Raw genomic sequence first — 20,625 nt, forward strand, 5'->3', positions numbered from 1 at the left:
TCTCTCTCATTAAGAGCACGGGAACACTTATGACCTAAACGATACGCTGTGTATATAGATCTTACAGCTTTTAATTGAATATTAAACAGTTCCAATAAATTCTGGTGTTTGCCCTTGCCGCCCTGCTTTACTTAAATACCATATAGCTAATAGATTTTCCTGGCAGTGATTTCCAAGAAAAAAAGAAAAATGCTGTTTCTCCCTTTATTCCCAACTATGCACTCTTAAAAAAGAGAGACACTACCTGACGTTCTATATAGAACCTTTGGTCTTGCTCTGGAACCCCTTTTTTTTTGGTAAGGGGGTCTGTAAAACCCATCTTTATACACAGGGAGTTCTTTATAATGTAAGCGGTCCAATATGAGACCAAAGAGGCTCCAGATAAAATCATTCTAACTTCGTTATTAGATACTTCATATTGAAACTCCATATATAAAACATTCCCCCTTAAGTGTTAGATCCCTAAACGTGTTTTACAAACTTAATACTTAAGGCGCTAATTTCTCACAGCTATTAGCTCCAAATCGTTATTAACATATTTTTTTCAGAAAGAAACGTGGCCATTAAAGTTACCAAACTAGAAATAAACAACTAAGACTTTTAATTCAAGGCCTTGAATGAAGTATCAAGTTATTTCGTATTAGTTTTAGATATTATTATTATTATTATTATTATTATTATTATTATTATTATTATTATTATTATTATTATTATTATTATTATTATTTGATGTAGTTAGGGTATACGTAGAGAAAATATTTGTCAACGTGACAAATAGAAAACCTGACAAAACTAGTGGCAAACAGCTCAGACACACTTATGGGTTATTACGTGAAACTTCTGAATTGGTTTATGTAACATTTTCAAGCATAGTTTCCATTGTTCACAAATATCTGCTAATGTTCATTCTACTCTTAATCACAATAAATTTATCTCGGAACAGCACCGCAATTCTACATCTGTTATAAAATATTGACAGTGTTCCCTTTCCTCGATAGGATCTACTTATCCTGATGTATTGTATCACACAGGGTAATTCATTCTGGGCACAAACATTGGATAAGCTTTCTTGGCAAGGTCGTCCTTATCGAAAAAAATAGCAATATTTCACTATTACACTGTAACTTATTCCACTGTTGAACTTTCTTATTTGAGTTTTCAAGAGGTGAGAGGTTCACGCTGTTGGTGGGGTATAAAAGGAACTCCTTGGATTTTCAATATGAACAGCGAGCTTTACAGATTTCGAAGACTACTGACCAGACAACAAGATGAAGTGGGCAATCGTTTTGCTGGGCTTGGTCGCCCTGTCTGAATGCATGACCAGGTAAAGAGATAGAGCTGGTGGAGGTTTTAAAGCACATTAGCTTTTCAATAGTTGTTGCAGAGTTTTATCATCTACTCAAAGCAAAAATTCTTTGAGAAACGTTTCGACTCACAAAAGTCTCTGTCGTGCTAAGCATAGAAATACTAAAAGAAACATTGAGAGGAAAAAAAACTTCAAGTCAAAAAGTTTGTCATAGACGTTTTTTTTAGTAGTTTGAAATAATGGCTCTTAACTGTAAACTTAATTTGTGTGTTTTGTTTTGCACTTACAACTTGAAACATAATTTCAATTTCCAGAATTCATTCTGAAAGCGATATTTACTCAACCTAGGTTACCAAACCGCTGAGAAGCCGGTCTCTATGGTGAATAAGACATGTATTCTGCATTGGGTTCAGCCCATTTGAAATATGTTGAATATTACACTAATAAATTTGTTTTCTTTTAGGGTCCCCCTGATAAAAGGGAAGTCCATGAGGACTGCTCTTAAAGAAAAGGGACTGCTGGAGGATTTCCTGAAGAAACATCCTCATAATCTGGCCTCTAAGTATAACTTGTACGCTCAGCCATTCGCCGAGCCCATGTATAATGACTTGGAGGTAAGTGTTTTACAAACATTTTGTTTGTCTTTGTAGCTGATTTCCTGACGCTGTATGTGCAGCACTTAGTAATATTTACTGCATGCACTTAGCACACGATGCAGTGACAGTGTGCATGCAACTCCATGCATTTAGCAAAGTCATTTTCATGATTATGTAAGTTTATTGGAAGAACACTCATTAAATAATGTAGCAAAAGTGCAGAGTGGTGTAGTTAATGTGCCTGTAGTTGAAGTGCATCCACATCATGTCACCATCAGTATGCAATATAAGGATGGTTTAAAATAACTTTGCAACTCTGTAGAGAGTCTTATGACAGATATCATATGAATGTACCCATTTGCATTCTTCCAGATTGAGTACTATGGAGTCATCTCCATTGGAACCCCACCCCAGTCATTCAATGTCCTTTTTGACACTGGATCTGCCAACCTCTGGGTACCATCTGTATACTGTAGCAGTTATGCCTACTGTAAGTAACCAGTCCAATTGACCTCCTCATAAGATCTACAAGGCTGAATGATTTCAAGTTAGCCGACCGGACTAGAACTTGCTTTTGTAGTTGATGGAAAGGCCAATGTAACTTATAATTTAGTCAAAACACAGTGACGACAATTTATAAGTATTGATTGTTGAATAAAGGTCTCTGTAATTGTCTCTGTTACATATAATGAAAGTGAATACACAAGGATTGAGGTTAGGGAAATACAATGTCATAGTACAAAATGATTTAGTTGTTTGTTTTAAGAAAGGTAATTGTTGCTAGCTATGATTAATATAAAGCATTCCCATCTAATTAATGTGTCAAGTTTTTGTTTTAAGCTAATCACAATAAGTTCAACCCATCCCAGTCCTCCACATACCAGGCCCTCAACACTGCTCTCTCTATCACGTACGGCACCGGCAGTATGACTGGCTTCCTGGCATAAGACACTGTGACTGTGAGTATAGCCTGTTACCCATAGGGAAAATCAGTACATGTTATGCATGGGTAACATCAAGATGGCGATATATACTGTATAACCATAGCCACACTGTACATTATAGATAGTTTAGTAATACACATTTGCTCTTTATTCCGATTTTTTCCAAAAGGAATGCAGTGGATATCCGAAATGACTAAATGAGCTTGTGAAATCAATCACACCCGCACCAGGGAAGACGGATCCTGTGGTGAAAATTGAATCTTTGCCTTTGTTTAAAGATCGGAGGCATTGTCGACCCCAACCAGATGTTTGGTCTGAGCGAGACGGAGCCCGGCTCCTTCTTGTACTACAGCCCCTTCGACGGCATCCTCGGGCTTGCCTACCCCTCCATCGCCTCCTCTGGAGCTACCCCAGTGTTTGACAACATGATGAACCAGGGGCTGGTGTCTCAGGATCTCTTCCCCATCTACCTGAGCCGGTAAGCCACTTGCATTCACATGTTACCAGCAAGTGTGTTTGCACTTCCTGTCCAAGCTTAGGAAACAACAAGGAAATTAATTGTATCACACAGTATATTCACTATTCAATTTGTATCGCATGCACATCTGCTTGCAAATAGTTAATCAATTTAAAATAATGAATATTTTATGCCAATACTGCTTTAGTTAATATAACTCATTTACCATATCTATTCTGTAGCCCTTTGTTGCACATATCTCTCCATAATCTTGTACGGATAGCAGCAACGTTGACACCAGAATGCTGCATAGCTCAACACTGTTCCAGACGTGTATGTGTTCTGTTTTTAAGATATTTTTGTGTTTGCCTGAAATGTGCACACTGCTGATGAAATGATAAGAAGCATGTCTCTCTATCCCTGTTCCAGCAATGGGGCTACCGGCAGTGTTGTAGTATTCGGAGGGATTGACGAGTCTTACTATACCGGCCAGATCAACTGGGTCCCCGTTACCACCCAGGGGTACTGGCAGATCGCTGTGGACAAGTAAGGGACTTCTTACTATTTGTCATATAGTCCTACCTCTCAGGCAATGTGTGCAGATCAATGATCCCATTCAGCAGTAGATAGACACACTGACCACTTAGGACGGTAAATGGAGTGTATTTAGTGTGCTGAGAGATAAAGGCTAGCTGAGATGCACCAATGCAATGGAAACAGCTTTCTTCATAGAACAAGCTGGCACAGTTCCCAAGGTTAATACACAAGCTCTTACATATTGAATGGGTGGGGTTCTAATCTGACATTATATATCAAAACAATAAATCACAAGTGAAATTTGTTTTGTGGACTTGAAATTAAGGAGTCTTCTACATAAAATTGGCTCTTCCTGCATGAGAAAGGCAAGGCCAGGGAAATACACAAGTTGGAACCATGCTTAATGCTTGCAGGGCTAACGTTATCTGGATTTACAACCCTTACTCATAGGGGATGAGCCCATGTTTCATGCCAAACTTCCTGATAAGAGAACTCGCCTGTCTTGTCTTCCAGTGTCAATGATCAATGGTCAGGTGGTGGCTTGCTCCCAAGGCTGCCCGGCTATTGTTGAATCTGGAACATCGCTGATCGCTGGACCTCCCTCTGAAATTCCCACTATCCAGCAATGGATTGGTGCCGTGAACAGTAACAATGAGGTGAGTCTTGCAAGTGTTCCATCATTGCAGTTAACAGTGCCATGCCCAGGCTTGTAAAGTGGTCAATAATACAGCAATAAAGTTTGCAACCTTTTTAACAGAAGATTTTTCACCAGGGTTCTTTGACATTTCATCCCTTCCCTTCACAGTACTACATCAACTGCCAGAACATCCCCAGCATGCCCCAAGTTGTCATCACCATCAATGGCATTCCATACACCCTGCCTGCATCAGCCTACGTCAGACAGGTGTGACATGACTGCACAGTATTAATATGTGGCTAGTTGTATGGATGTATATATTTCCAATATGATATTTCCATAAATATGCATTTTTGGGTAATACCTATGGATATGTTTACATTTTTCTCTATTCACGCTAAGAAAAAGAAAAGAGCTTATTAATGTTTTACTAAATCATATTGTCCTCAAAGGATCTGCTGCTTTCATCTGCATGCAAGCCCCCACCCCAAAATGGGTCTTATACATTTTTTCGCGAATTGAAACTCATCTCTATTTTTACAGATCAATGGCCAGTGCACCAGTGGCTTACAGTCTGTGTCACTTCCATCAGCTCAAGGAGAACTCTGGATCCTGGGAGATGTCTTCATCAGGGAGTACTACACCATCTTCGACAGGGGCAACAATGTGGTTGGGCTTGCCCAGTCTGTGTAAACAGCTTCAAGCTGCTCATCTTGACTCTATCATTCCTATCTTCTTTCATTCCTTCTTCTCGTTTCCTTTTTGTGCAATCAAGGATATTATCTTCTGAATTACCCCTGCATCAAAAAAAAAAAAAAAAATACAACTTATTAAATAAAAAAAAAGTTATTGTCGTCTCTGTTTTTTTTAGTTACATGACATCACTCTATAATAAAAGTGTCTGAATAGCAACACAGGACTTCTCATTCTTCTTTGGTAAAATAAACCCACAAAACATTTCACATCTTATTGAAATATAATTGCAATAACACCCCCACGTTTGGAATAACCAGAGATGCAGTATCACTACCAGTTATAACTTTTAAGGCTCAAATTTAGTCTATGGATAGACGTATCACAATTAGAATTACACTTCTACCTATTGCTGGCTAACATTTCCACGAAAAGGCAATGTCTGTATATTCGTGGGAGGGAAGTTCTTCCTTTGAGGTAGGATGACTTTATAACTATTTTAGCTTTTGCTTAGTTATTCATTTTTGTTCCCTGTTCAATCATTAATCCTCATTGACCAATCATGTTACTGGTACAAATACACAATTATTCTTATTCTTAAACATGCTGACACCTTCATTAAAGCAGATATTATAAATGCGGCCAGTGGAAATATTATGAACCACTACATGAACTTGCTAACGAACATCTTTGATCAGAGAGCAGTGCTGCATTACTTTAATAAAGGAACCATCAATACATCATTTAGTTCTCTTAACTAAAAAATCCTCAAAATGAAATAGAGCTCTATGGTAGACTGGGTGCCTATGAACATCTCCCTGTGCAGATCTGGGTCCTGGGTGATGTCTTTATCAAACAGTACCAATCCATCTTCAACAGGGTCAGGGTTGGACTAGCCAAAGTGACTTAAAGGGGATTCAGGCACCTTTGTGGGCTTGGACTCTCTGACGGCCTCTCATAAAACATTAGTGTCTTCAGCTGAAGCCATCAAGAAAGACTTCTAAATATTGAATAGTTTATAGTTGTGTGTTAAAACCCTTCTGCATTAATAAAACATGTCTTAGAATAAGAGCGTCTTCAAATGCTGCTGTGTTACTTGAGTAATAGACTGGCTGCAAAGAATTACAAGCAGGGTTTCTGTTTTTTGGGTTTTATTAATTGTATTTTTTGGGGCTTATTTTTAGTTATTTTCGAGTTTTATGTAAGTTTTTTTCGGGGCTTTTCTTTTGATCTACTGTATGAAATTAGTGTTTTTGGTTACTTTCCAAAATGCTTGAGCAATGCTTGTACCTTCTTTCCTTTGCTGTCTTCCACAATGAAATCCTTATGGTCGCGGGCACATTCTTCTGGGGGTTTTCTGTGGAGGCATTTTTGTACATTTCCCCCAACTTTGTTTTAAATCCTTCATATCTTAACTGTAACACAGCTTTAAATCCTGCTAACAAGCCTCCATCCTGATTGTAATCTCGTTTCAAATCTTTCAAGCAGAGTCTCCAATAGAAATGTAGGAATGTGCTGTCACTCACTAGTTGGGGTGGGTTTAATGTATTCAGAACGAATCAATGATAGATTCAAGTCAGGAAGGCGGGACATTACCCAGCAGCACTGAGAAATGTATTTGTTATTATTTTTGTAGTAGGTTTTATTTTTTAATGGGAAAGGTGTAAAGTCAATGTGAATTAATTAACCATTTCCACAGTTTTTCTAGTGTTTTACGGTGTTTATTGGCTTTATTGGGTTTTACCGGTTAAAACCGAAAATCAGAAGCCCTAATTACAAGACTATACTTGTATCAAAGTTGAGCCATGATATCACAAAGGATTTATGTACGGCAAAAAAATACTCATTCTTAAATTCCTTAATAACTAGAATTTACATTTAGCTATAGCCTTAAATACTTAATTCTTCATTAAAGATCTAATACTTAAATAAAGACTGTTGACCTCAACTTACATGTAGGAAATACAGCTAAAAACACCGAAAATATCTGCTTTCATGATTGCATTGTTTTTTTGACTTCAGAGACATTTTGTTATGGACTGCTCCTAATCAGAAATGTTTGACCTACACATGCAACCAGTGCAGGACTGAATCCAGCATATGGCGGCTTGTGACCTTGAATGAGCATACAAATACAATCAACATGTTACAGTGCATAGCATTATCCCATTTAACTAACTTGCCCTCTACAGTATCTGCATCGGAATCCAACTGCAATCCCAATTATCTTGGGCTGCTTGATAAGTTAAACTAATTGGTACCTTCAAACAAAGAATGAGTTGTTTTTACCCTGTGCAGCAATCCTCCCTGCACCCATGTTCAATGTACATACTGTACCTATCGCCAGCGCTTGTTTCCCTTTCCACCAGTCAAAAGTTATCTGAAATACCAACTTAAGCTGTTTTATCACATTTCACTTTAGCAAATTATTTTTTATTTGCAGTATCTTAATGACATTATTAATGTGTGATCATATCAAAATGATACAGACAATAGGGTGTGGAGAGACAGTCCTACGGGTATATAAGGAACTGCTTGGGTTGGTTCTAGCACTGTTTCTCTGAATCTGCAATACGAAACTGTAGCAATGAAGATGAAGTGGGCTGTTGTTCTGTGTGCGTTGGTCGCTCTTTCTGAGTGCCTCCACAGACAAGAACTTTTAAAGTTCAAGTTTATTTTTATATAATTTGCAGACTGCCATATAGAAAGCGATATTTAAATCATCCTGTTGGGTAAAAGTGTGAGTACGGTTAGATCAGGTGAAGAGGAGCCGTAGATTCTCCTAGGATAGCCCAGATGTTCCTGGAATTTTTGGTTCTGGACCTTGCATTTGATGTGAGGTAGCTTGTGTTAAAAACAGGGGATGGAGGGTTGAAGATTTTCAGATGGGTGAAAGGGTTTGGGGGAAAGTCATGAAGCACATGGCAAACAAAGTACAACTTTTTTTATTTTATTGGTGAATCGTGACTGCTTAGATTTTGTTGTTTGAACTTCACGAAATGCCATAAAACATGTAATAAAATAATCATAAAGCCTGTTTTGCAAGTCCCTTTATTACACTGTTTTTAGTTGTTTAAGCTCAACGTTTGCAGATGTTACAGGCCCATTTGCTTTTGTTTCAGGGTTCCTCTGAGGAAGGGAAAGTCCGTTAGGAAGGCACTGGAAGAGAAGGGGCTGCTGGAAGACTTTTTACAGAGGTACCCCTACAACCCAAGCGCCAAATTCAACCCAAGTTTTGCAGTGCAATCAAATGAGTCCCTTATGAATGACATGGACGTAAGAGTTTGTTTCTATGTAAAATATGATCCAGGGTCCTGGGCAGGTATAACGTGTACTCCATTTCTGTTCTTTAGCTTGGGCTGATTTAATTTAGTACCCATAAAGTATATCCCTACACCCATGTCAATACTGTCAATTTTGCTTTACCACACAGTTCTCCTACTATGGGATCATTTCCATTGGAACTCCTCCCCAGTCCTTCAAGGTCGTCTTTGACACTGGATCTGCCAACCTCTGGGTTCCTTCCATCTACTGCAACAGCAACGCCTGCTGTAAGTAAAATGTCCTTCTCCATTCCACAAAAAGAGGATAGAGACATCAGAGGGCCCATATTGCGAAGAGGGATCCAACTTGATGAAGATATTGGTGTTTTTTCCAGCTAACCACAATAAATTCAACCCAGACCTATCCTCCACCTACCGTTCTACCTCCCAGACCGTCGCCATCCAGTACGGCACTGGCAGCATGACTGGCATCCTGGGATACGACACTGTGACTGTGAGTATACTCTCTGAACATTTACTGCTCTGACACCTGGAATACCTTCGGCACTGGAGGCTGAGTAATCCAGAAAATATCCCTTATAAAACCAGTAATGCCTTATAGAATAACGATCAGGTTCATCCAACATAATAGTCATGAGCTAAATGGTTGACTTCACATGCAGGCCAGCCTTCAACGATAGAATAAAAGTCACCTGGCCTGACCCCTTATGGCTTGATTTTGTCCCTATATGTCCCGAGACATGCTTGAAGGTCGGCTGATTCTGGTCTTCTGTCCTTCTCACAGATTAAGACAAAAAGGAAAGGAGAAAGAGCCTTTAGTTACAATGCTCCCTGATTATGGAATAAACTACCATCTGATATTAGAGATGCAGAGTCACTTAATATTTTTAAATCAAGATTAAAAACTCACTTTTTGAGAACAGCATTTTATACATTGTAATTAGTTTTATTCTAACTTTTTCATGTTCATGTTTTTTAATTGTATTAACTTTACAAGGTTGCTGGCATCGTTGACCCCAACCAGATCTTTGGCCTGAGCAAGACTGAGCCTGGCGATTTCCTCTACTACTCTGTATCTGATGGGATCCTGGGCCTGTCCTACCCATCTATATCAGCCACTGGTGCCACCCCTGTGTTTGACAACATGATGGCTGAAGGTCTAGTTTCCCAGGACTTGTTTTCCTTCTACTTAAGCCGGTGAATGTTTGATAGCAACAAGATACATACAGTAAAACACAATATTTTGTTTTATAAAGCCTAAAAGAGCTATTATTTCTGTCCTCTCAGTAACTGATTTTGTTTAGAGAGTTTTCATTTATTACCTTGCTGCTCAGAAGGTTTGCCTAAATTCTTTAATTTTCTTTAGCGATGACCAGGAAGGCAGCCTGGTGACTTTCGGTGGCATTGACCCATCCTACTACACTGGACAAATCTACTGGGTCCCCGTCACTTCTCAGACCTACTGGGAGACCACTATGGAGAGGTAAGTCACTACTCTTGAAGCTTTGTCATCTCCTTTAACCGCGTAGAGTAGAATCACACCTACAATGTTGAGTAACTACAGCAGTGAGAAATTGAACTCAGTCCCTAATTTAGACATTGTTTTACCAAAATGGTTGAAATTGCACTGTGATGAATAATTGAAGCTTTAATATAATAAATAATAATGAAATAATTCACAAAAAAATAATCAAATATGAAAAACAGCTTTGAATACTTTACTGTTGCTGCGTTTTTATTTCAATTCACTAGTAAAGTTTCTGCATCTACAGTGAATCATTTTTTTATAATTTTTTTGTTAACAAATTGGTTTTGTGTTTCAGCATCACTATCGATGGTAAAGTGGTTGCCTGCGCCTCTGGTTGCCAGGCTATTGTGGACACTGGTACCGCTCGAATTGTTGGCCCTACCAGTGACATCAACAACATTTTTGCTTATGTTGGTGCCACTGAGAGACAATATGGACTGGTAAGACTTGTCTTTATGAAATGTTTGTATATGTTATTTAAAACCAAAACATAGCCTCACCTGTTAAAAGCTCAGCTGCGTAGTCTGCAAGGTGAGTCATACAGTCAGGGGAGCACAGATTCGTGTCCTGGCTGTGCAAAGTTGGTGGTTTTTGCTATGCATTGGCTCCTGTGATCGCATGGGTTGGGGAGGTAAAACCAGCAGTTTCTCCTCATTGTGCTACAGCACACCCTACCAACCAGGCACCTGGTGACCTCACCTGCACAGCTGACCTTTGTCCTCCAGAGTCCGGTACCTTGCTGACATCCGTTCTCAAGTTCCTGGGTGTAATAGAGAAATGGCTTGGATCGGAGGACGCCCACTGAACCTTCAGTTCTCCTGAGCTGTGTGGGGAATTGCTGCGGTGAGGGGAAAAATAATTTGACTCATTGCTTGTTCTTAATCTTAGCAAAGTATAGTGAACTGCAATAGCCTTGGAAGCATGCCAGATGTCACCTTCAAGATCAACGGATATCAGTTCTCTCTGCCTCCATCAGCTTATGTTTCCCAGGTACAGAACTATCCACAAAAACGTTTCCACAGTCAACAGAGCACAGCCCGGCTCATAGCCAGAAAGTCATAGAATCAAACCTTAGACTAAACGTACCGAGCCAACACATTGGGTGTTCACCGTCTGTTTACCGTCTGTCTGCTTAAGTCTGCCTGAGTTGTTTACTTCTGGTTTCATTGTGTGGGCTTTTCCTTTAAACTGACGATTTTGAGTAAATGGCTCTGAGAACCCAGCCCACTGTTGTGCTTACTCACAAGGGTGTCATTGGTGATCACAGCTGGGTACACATTATGATTATGAAACTGTGTTATTACACTGCGAGCCTGGACAGCATTTGGCTGTGAGATAATGGCTATAATATAGAGCTGGCATATTTTGAGACTCTTTGAACAGTTTTTGGGCAGCTTGCGTTTTGTTGGTTTTTGATTGATTTTTGTTTTCTCACAGGAGGGCTCGAGCTGCACTACTGGCTTTGGTCTGAACGGTAACAATCAGCTCTGGATCCTGGGGGATGTCTTCATCAGGGAGTGGTTCTCCATCTTCGACAGAGGCAACAACAGAATCGGACTGGCCAAGGCTGTGCATTTGTAGATGGTCAGCTAGTCCTTTAAGTGTTATTGTCCAAATGCAACCACGTGCAATTCGGAAATATGTTAATTAGCAATAGTATCAACACTGCTCTAAAAGAGAAGTTTAAATGACGTTGTTTACAGATTTTATTTCACACTTAATAAAGAACTATTAAAACGTGGGTTATCTTATTTATTGTTGCATTAATTATTTAAAAAAAAACAAGATACCCGTGCATATCTAAAGAACTACTGTGTTGCTAACTTGATTGCTAAGCTGTACATGATGTCCAGACATCAGAGACAGACATCACCTTCAGAAACCCTGTGATTACACTTTACCAGTAATGTGGAGGGTGTATTATTAAAATGAAAAATAAATCTGAATTCTTTACCTGCTGTTTTCAGAAAGGCATCCTGGTGTTCAGAGAGTACACTCACTGTCACAGTGTCGTATCCCAGGATGCCAGTCATGGCTCCAGTGCCGTACTGGATGGCAACAGTCCTGGAGGTAGACCTGAAGGTGAAGGACTTTCTTGGGTCGAATGTCTTGTGGTTAGCTTGAAAAACACCAAAACCTCAAAGTTAGTTAATTATATAAATACGTCATCTTTCGCATAATTAAGACATGGATTACTTACTGCAGGGTTGGCTCTTGCAATAGACAGAGGGCACCCAGAGGTTGGAAGATCCAGTATCAAAGATGACCTTGAAGGACAGGGGTGTGGTTCCAATGGAGATGACTCCATAGGACAGCTATGTTGTGAGGACACATGAATCTGGGTGTAGGGATATACAGCTCAGTATGGTAGATGTAAAGATAGATAAACAGACAACTTACATAGTCGTTGGTAAGGATCTCGCTTGAGGCCATGGCAAAGACAGAGCTGAATATGACAATTGAGTTGTGTGGATGTTTCTTCAAGAATTCGTCGAGCAAACCTTGCTCTTCCAAAGCTTCCCTTGCAGATTTCCTCTTATACAGAGGGACCCTGAAACAGAATTAACATTTTCTTACAATCGCAGTAGCTCGGTTGTGTTTTATAATAACTTTTCATGGCTCAGACAGCTGACACCTACAGGTCCTCCAGGAATTATGGGAGAAACTGCTACGTTCCATAGAAAGCCTGCCAAAGGCAAGAGGTATGCCTGTCAATTTAAAAAAGGCAGAGCTGCAGCTGAACACTTAGATGGCTTATGCTGTCTAAATGTAGGTTTCCTTTTGCAAACTTAAAACCCACATGTGAACAGTAAAACATTACACAGCCAGATGACGCCACAAAGCAACCGCACAGAGCAACCACCGTCTCACACTTCTTTGTAATGGTTAACTACTTGTGAAAGCAATGTTAAATGAAAAATACTTACCTGGGCATGCGTTCTATGAGTAGCGACTAAAACACAGATAACGGCAGCCCACTTCACCTTGCTTGGAAGATTCTAAGAAGCTGTTACAGATGTATCCTTAATAACAGAGTGTCTTGCAATGGTCAAGCAGCTCCTTATTTATCAGTTGGCCACTTCACTCTCAGCATTCTATATCAGTGTGATAAGAAAAGTGAAAACAAATGTTTGAAAGAGACAAAGATATGGAATGGAATAAAAATGGAGTTTGGATAAGTCTTTTCTTAAAATGTCAGTGTTGAAGAAGCCTAAGGTCCTTATCTCAAAGTGCTCCAGATAACTCCTGCTTTAGACAAAGAGTACTGAAGATCTGGCAGTCCCACCTGTGTGACGTTCCTCAAGGTTGAGTCTTGACCTTCCATAACTTTCCTAACCTATTGTGAGCAATTGCTGATAAACTCAACTCTTTCACTGAGGTTATAGATGTTCCCTAGACAGCTGGTTGTGGAGGTCAACTAGGAACAAGACATTTGTGTTTAAATGTTGAAACGTATGTAAAGTTTATGCAGTTTGCAACCATTATTCAAGATCATAAAATTATTGGAAGCCACAATATGCACAAAGCACAGGATTTTACAATAGATTTTTTTTTGTTTTTAGGACATTTTTTATATCAAAATTTGAAGACTATCTAAATTTGTAAATTTACTTTGTTATGCATGATATATAACAAATTTCAAAAGATTATCAGCGTTAAAATATTTGCAAACGATGTTTAAAAAATGCAAAGCATTGTTCTGTTGATAAAATAGTTTTTTTATGATTGAGGGTCTGTCTAAAATTGGTATATTCAGAAAGGTGGTCTTTATATACTTGTAAGGGAAATATAGGATCCCTATAGTTGTTCCTTATAGATAAAAAGCTTAAAAATGAATAAGGCATTATATGCAACTGGCCACTGTCCTTTGCTTATTGGTTACACACACACAAACACACACACACCCACACACACACACACACACACAAACACATACACACACACACACACTCACACACACACACACACACATTCATATATATAAATGGTTTGATTCCATATGGTTTGTGCACATATTTAATTTACTAGATGTACTGGGCATGTATGTATTAATGTAAATGTATAGGAAATGTACACCTGATAACTGAAGTTTGGAACACAAGGTTTAACATACATATAGTGCATTCTCCCATAAAAAAAACAAGTTGGGTCAATGATTTTGTTTCACACAGTAGGAAGTTTAACATAATGTTAAATATAGGTTGGATTCTTCTGGGGTTCATGCAGATTTTAACCAAGTTTGCTAAATGAACAAAAAAAAAAGTCAAACACATTTTGCAATGTAGTGAACAGTTTATTTCATGATTATTATTACGTTGTATTTCCAATGTGTTATTTATTTTGGAACAGTATACCTATCAATGCAATATATTAATACAATACTGCTTTATTTTTTTTTACAAATCCATACTTTAGGGAGAGTGATGACAGCAGAATATCACTTGAAAATAGCTGGTAGCTGTTTAGTTTAAACAGCCTGGGCCAGCCCAATCATGTTGTTGCTCCTGTCGAAGATGGCGTAGTACTCCCTGATGAAGACATCTCCCAGGATCCAGAGCTGGTCATTGCTTCCACTGAAGCCAGTAGAGCAGCCAGAGCTTCTCTGTAAGAGGGGCAGAAGAACAACAGCCATGAAATACACATTGTGAAGCAGAAACCCTTCAAGGTGTTTCGGAGCATGTGTGTTGCAATCACATGTTATGTTGTTTGAAAGCTAAAGTAGCAGCCAGGTAACTTACTGCAGAGTTTCTGAGGTCTGATTAAATCAGAATCCAAGATCATGTTCCCAGAATTCTAATTTTAAGAAGGGTCCGCCCAGATTGGGCCTTAAAGGTTCCTTCTTCCCACATAGCTTTATAACGATATCCGACATCAATGGGAAGGTCAAGGTGAATGGAAAGAACTTACTGCTTAAGGCACAGAGCTCAAACACATCATGCCTCGGTATTGCGCCCCCTACAGAGCCACTGCTAATATGGGTTTATTATATCATTAGTAAAAAATGCAGCTGTCTGTCATTCTGTACCTGGGAAACGTAGGCAGAGGAAGGCAGAGGGAAGTCAATTCCATTGATGGTGAAGGTGACCACAGGCAGGCTGCCAATACTGTTGCAGTTCACAGTGGACTGTGAAGACAAAAAGAACAAGGGTGTTAAAGAAAGAATCTTCCTAATGGATAATTCTCTTATAATAGTCCGAGTTTGTTCACACTGATGTTTTAGATCCAGTGTGACTCTAAATTAACCACCACCCCAAACCCAAATCTTAATTCACTATTCATTAATTAATATAATAGATTTTGTTTTATGTCACCGTTTACCTGTCCATTTTGGTTGGTTGTGGCACCCACCCAGGCCTTAATGTTGTTGATGTCGTTGGTAGGGCCGACAACCAGAGAGGTGCCAGTGTCAATAATACCTCTGCAGCCACCAGAACAGGCAACGGTTTGGCCATTAACAGTAACTCTGCAATACAAAATAAAAATGGTTTTCATTATCATAGGCAATGCTTTATATAATCCCCACAAATCCATAGGAATACCAGTTATTGTTAAAGCTGTTCTTCATATTAGTTTATTTTTCTTTTTGCATTTATTTCTTTATTATATTCAAGTTTCTATATTGTGACTAATACATCTAAATACAATATATACGTTTTTCATCACAGTGCAATTTCAACCATTGTGGTAAAAAGAGAATCATTTTTAAATTGGAGATTCTGATTTCAATTTCATGCTACTGTAGTATATCAGGATCGTAGATGTGTTTCACAAAAATCACTTTCTGTATAAATTTGAGATATCTTCTTAATCTCAAACATGTAGTTAAGCCAAGACAGTATTCAATCTTGTAGCCTGAGAGCTCTATCGAGGATGTACCAACTCTGAACTGACCTCAAACAGCAGAGTTACCAAATTAAAGGATTAAAGGAGATGAAATAGTGTTGACTTACTTGTCCATAGTGATCTCCCAGTAGGTCTGAGAAGTGACAGGGACCCAGTAGATTTGTCCAGTGTAGTAGGATGGATCAATGCCACCAAAAGTCACCACACTGCCAGTCTGGCCATCGCTAAAGAGGGAAGGAAATACAATTGTTCAGATCAAAGGAGAAGACAGAAATGAAATGTTCAAACCTATACCCATTTTTGAGGGTATGCATGTGAGGCAACTTTTCCTCCCTTTATACAAAGTGTTGGTCCTTGTAAATCAGATAAGTGATGTGTCGGTGGCTGTTCTTATTGAGTTTAGAAAGCTCTGTCCATCTCTACAGACGCAATGGACTAGTGGAGCCGGAGCAGAGCGGCCACTTTTTCAGTCCCACGTTTCTCAATTGCAAATATTTAAAATAATTAATACAAGTATTTAAAATATTTCCTGGTTCAAATTTTTGTCTGAAACAACAGAATAACAATTAATAAAGACCACTTATTAACATTTGTTAAAGTAACAATTTACACAAGTATTTGAACATAGCCTAATTCTGTCAAACAGTGTGTGGGCGCAATTTATTTGAAACGCTGTCTAGTTGTTATGGTATATAACAAAGACGCTATGTTTTTACAAAATAACCAATTAAATTGTGTTACATGGAAATAGTGTGTAACTGTTACTATCTCTTTAACTATTCAGTACATTCTCACTGGGACTGCTAGCCTCCAGTAATTTTATTTTTCACCACTACACAGATAGAAATGTAATGTTTAGTATCTGCATGTTGAGTGAGAGGGATATTAAACAGCAAGCACTCACCGGCTCAGGTAGAAAGAGAAGAGATCCTGAGACACCAGCCCCTGGTTCATCATGTTGTCAAACACTGGGGTGGCTCCAGAGGAGGAGATGGAGGGGTAGGCGAGCCCAAGGATTCCATCAAATACAACATAGTAGAGGAAGCTACCAGGCTCAGTCTCGCTCAGGCCAAAGATCTGGTTATTGTCAACAATACTGCCAACCTGGGGGATGGGAGTGGCCGGTGTCAGTTAATAAACATGATTTTACAAAAGCAGAATCTGTAATTAAGAGCAAAGAAAACCAACCAATTAACTGAGATATTTAATAAAGCAATATAACTGACCAGCTCGCCAGTTTACCCCAATGGTTTGACTTGGACACCAGCTAATGATTTGGCTGGGTACACCAGCCAAGAACCCTAAATTTAAACCCTAACAAGGGTAGTTCAGAAGACTCTGTGAGTGATAATAGAGTACAGTAGATCTCTGGATGGTAGTTCAATGGTAAACACATGTGCTCTTCTCGGAAAGCTATTTTGTCTGAAAGCTGGGAGCATGCTGAGTTCAAAGAGTATACTTACAGTCACAGTGTCGTATCCCAGGATACCAGTCATGGCTCCAGTGCCGTACTGGATGGAGACGGTCTGGGAGGTAGAACGGTAGGTGGAAGACTGGCTTGGGTTGAACTTATTGTGGTTGTCTAGCAGAAAACATAAATACATTAACATTAGTTCCAGTGAACAACCTCCCATGTGCTGAATCAAATTAAGGATCTCTAGATTCACTTACTGCAGGCGTAGCTGTTGCAATAGACAGAGGGCACCCAGAGGTTGGCAGATCCAGTATCAAAGATGACCTTGAAGGACTGGGGTGGGGTTCCAATGGAGATGACCCCATAATAGGACAGCTGTGTAGTGAGAAGGGCAAATAAGGACAGGTTTCAGTGTTTAGAAATGCATCATATTGTATTGAGGATGATGATGTAAAGAGGGAGATAATTAATGGACTAGCTCTTTTAAAATACAGAAAAATAAAACATACATCCATGTCATTTGTGAGGGGCTCATCTGAGGTCTGGGCCAAGACTGGGTTGAATTTGATAGTTGGGTTGTATGGGTGGGTCTTCAAGTATTCTTTCAGCAAACCTTGTTCTTCCAGAGTTTCCCTGGCAGATTTCCCCTTATACAAAGGAATCCTGAAACAGAAATAAAGCGTTTCCAGACTTTGTTCATAGAGCCAGAAGTTTCACTATTTATTTCAAATCTCACTCTTTTTGATTCTCTATACTATATATACACACTGCAGTGCAAAAGTCTTAGAAACATTCAGGAGTTACAACATATATATTTGTATTTAATGTACTATGCCCTGTATCTCACTGTACTTTTGCACAGCAGTGTATATATCTGCCATCTCCCAGTTTTCCATAAATCTGATTTATTCGCCTGAAGTGAGCTATTCTAATCGTGACATTCAAAAGCCTTCTTAGCTCCTAACCGTGAGATGAAGCTATCTTGCACGAGAATAAAAGAAGACTGTATGAACTACTTACTTGTGGATGCACTCGGAAAGAGTGATCAAAGCGCAAAGAACAACTGTCCACTTCATCTTGCTTCTGATGGATACAGAATCTTGTGTGTTTCTGGCAGTATCGAAGAGCTCCTTATATACCATTTGATCACTTACCCCCCTCTACCCCCTCCTCTTTATTCTCTTTCATTGTGATAAGAAATTAAAACAAGATCTCAAAACAACACTGAGATAAGTCATGAAATAAGAAGAAAGCATGGTATGTCTTTTAATTGAATGTCAACCTTATCCCCAAGTACATCAGATAAATGCAGCTATACCTATGTGACTGTGTGATGCCATTCATGGATTGGTCATGAATACCGTCAACCTTTTGTCTGCTTTGGTTAATTAAACATATCCCCAAGATTCCTGGGACATTGGAAAAATAGCTTTCAAGGTCGCCCTGCAATGTTTTTTTTTTTTGGTTTTTTTAAGTTAAAAACCTAGGTGAGAGTATAAAAAATGAATTAGATATCCTAAAACTGGGGAGAAAAAACACAAATGTTGTTCATGATTCCTCCGGGCAGGTTCACCCTCGGCAAGCAGACAAATGCAACTGCTCTGAAAAAGGCATTAACAGAAATCGAAACTTTGACTTAGGGTTTGATTTGATCAACCAACAGTACATCCAATGAGGATAAAACCCACAGATATGAATTCCTCGAAATCTCCAGGTAAAGAGGATGATCCAATGAAGAAGCTCTCTACCGGTTTGTTGACCCAATCAAGAAACCTCTTTGTATTGTGAAACCAACCAGTGACAGGAAGACGAGGGCTTTGGAGAGAGAGGACATAGCTTGAAGAAGCTTGTCCCACCACAAGCAAATATAAACTTGTTTAAAGAGGCTGCTGCTGACAAATACTTTTAACGTGAACTTGTATTCACTGCACAGGTTTCCCGTTTACAGATTTGAAAGAATGTTATAGCAAAAATATATTTGCATTAAAAATGTATTTTCACTTGTTTGTTTGTTGTTGTTTGTGACTGGGTACAGTAGAAAATAATGTGACGTCAACAACGATGTTCGGGTTTTAAGCACGTTAGTGCACATTTATTTACACTGATTTTTTTATTTACACTATTTATTTGGTTTTGTTAATCCTGTTTCGCTGTAGAAGTGCAGCACATTCACTAAAGAAATGTACACAGTCTGTCTTTCCAAGGGATTTTCCGTGATTTCCCTGGCCACAGTTCAGAGGAAACCCCTTCGCAGTGTTCTGTATCCAAATAACAGAGTTCTGTAAAACAGCACAGGATTAAAACAAGCCATTAACCCTCGTTACGATCTCCTTCCCCAGGGCAAAATTCAGACAGGACCCTTTTCTGCCTGTCGCATTGTGTCACAAATAAATTAAGGAGTTATAAATTATTATAAACTTGTAATGTAGAATCATGTTAAGTAGACCAACAAGAGATATTTCACGTATCTCCCTTATCAGCAAATTCAAACAGGTTAATAATTTTAAAAAGCAATTACATCTTTGCAAACAGGACTTCAGCAGCAGTCCTACTTGGCTGGTAACTGGTAGCTCTCTAGCGATTAATGACATACAAAGATGTCTTGTGCATCCTGAACAATGCAACAATGCTCACATGTGTCTTCGTTATGACAATATATATATATATATATATATATATATATATATATATATATATATATATATATATATATATATATATATATATATATATATATAATGGTTAAAAGATTAAAAGACATGACTGGTGTGTTCTTTGCTAGCCTGGTCTTATTTGCTTTCAGAACAATGAAATAAAATATTACTTTTGGATGTTTTATTTTTCATTACATAACTGGCTGGACTTCTTTGTGTGTCAAACATTTAGAAACGTTTAGGGATGTGTCCCATAATGCCCTAAAAACAAGGGCGTTGGAACTAGGGGAGCTGGGGGTGTGGCAGCACCCCCTGGCTTTGTATGGCTTCTATCATATATAGGGGTTACAGTATTGTTCAATGGCTTTCAGCACCCCGACTTTAAAAATTGTTCCAGTGCCACTGTCTAAAACAGTGGTGTTTAGATATAGTCCAAGAACCAACATGGAATTAAAAAAATACAAAATGAAAATGTCACAAGGAATTGGCTCAGAGTTTTAATGAAATAGTTGTGTTTTGAGGAACAAGAACAAACATAAAATAATACCACTCGTGTTTCTACTGAACATGTTCCTGTGTTTTCCAAAGTCATTGCTGAGTTTCCTTCCCATAACAATATAGCCAAATAGAAAACCATATCCAGTTCCCTTGATAGCAAGCACTATGCACACAAGACACACAGTGATAAGCTTTTATTAGAACAGCTATAACTTAAATTGAGCTGCAGTGAG

General features: G+C 38.8%; 2 protein-coding genes and 1 pseudogene across 2 annotated transcripts; 2 read left to right on the forward strand and 1 right to left on the reverse strand.

Moving 5' to 3' along the window:
• The first annotated feature begins 763 nt into the window (after positions 1 to 763).
• Positions 764 to 5,266, forward strand: LOC121300202 (annotated as a pseudogene).
• A 2,491-nt stretch (positions 5,267 to 7,757) lies between these two features.
• LOC121299680 (pepsin A-like) lies at positions 7,758 to 11,599 on the forward strand. The gene is made up of 9 exons (XM_041227586.1): positions 7,758 to 7,834; positions 8,293 to 8,446; positions 8,604 to 8,721; positions 8,829 to 8,947; positions 9,452 to 9,651; positions 9,821 to 9,937; positions 10,278 to 10,422; positions 10,871 to 10,972; positions 11,420 to 11,599. Exons 1-9 carry the CDS (start codon positions 7,758 to 7,760, stop codon positions 11,561 to 11,563), a joined length of 1,176 nt encoding a protein of 391 aa, XP_041083520.1. The 3' UTR covers positions 11,564 to 11,599.
• Positions 11,600 to 14,357: 2,758 nt separating this feature from the next.
• Positions 14,358 to 18,347, reverse strand: LOC121299679 (pepsin A-like). The gene is made up of 9 exons (XM_041227585.1): positions 18,261 to 18,347; positions 17,750 to 17,903; positions 17,498 to 17,615; positions 17,290 to 17,408; positions 16,731 to 16,930; positions 15,934 to 16,050; positions 15,302 to 15,446; positions 15,009 to 15,107; positions 14,358 to 14,585 (listed from the first exon to the last, which is right to left on the reverse strand). The coding sequence occupies exons 1-9, from the start codon at positions 18,314 to 18,316 to the stop codon at positions 14,451 to 14,453; spliced, it is 1,143 nt and encodes a 380-aa protein (XP_041083519.1). The 5' UTR covers positions 18,317 to 18,347; the 3' UTR covers positions 14,358 to 14,450.
• Positions 18,348 to 20,625: the final 2,278 nt, after the last annotated feature.

Source organism: Polyodon spathula, chromosome 25, assembly GCF_017654505.1.
Source record: "Polyodon spathula isolate WHYD16114869_AA chromosome 25, ASM1765450v1, whole genome shotgun sequence".
Taxonomy (NCBI): Eukaryota; Metazoa; Chordata; class Actinopteri; order Acipenseriformes; family Polyodontidae; genus Polyodon; species Polyodon spathula.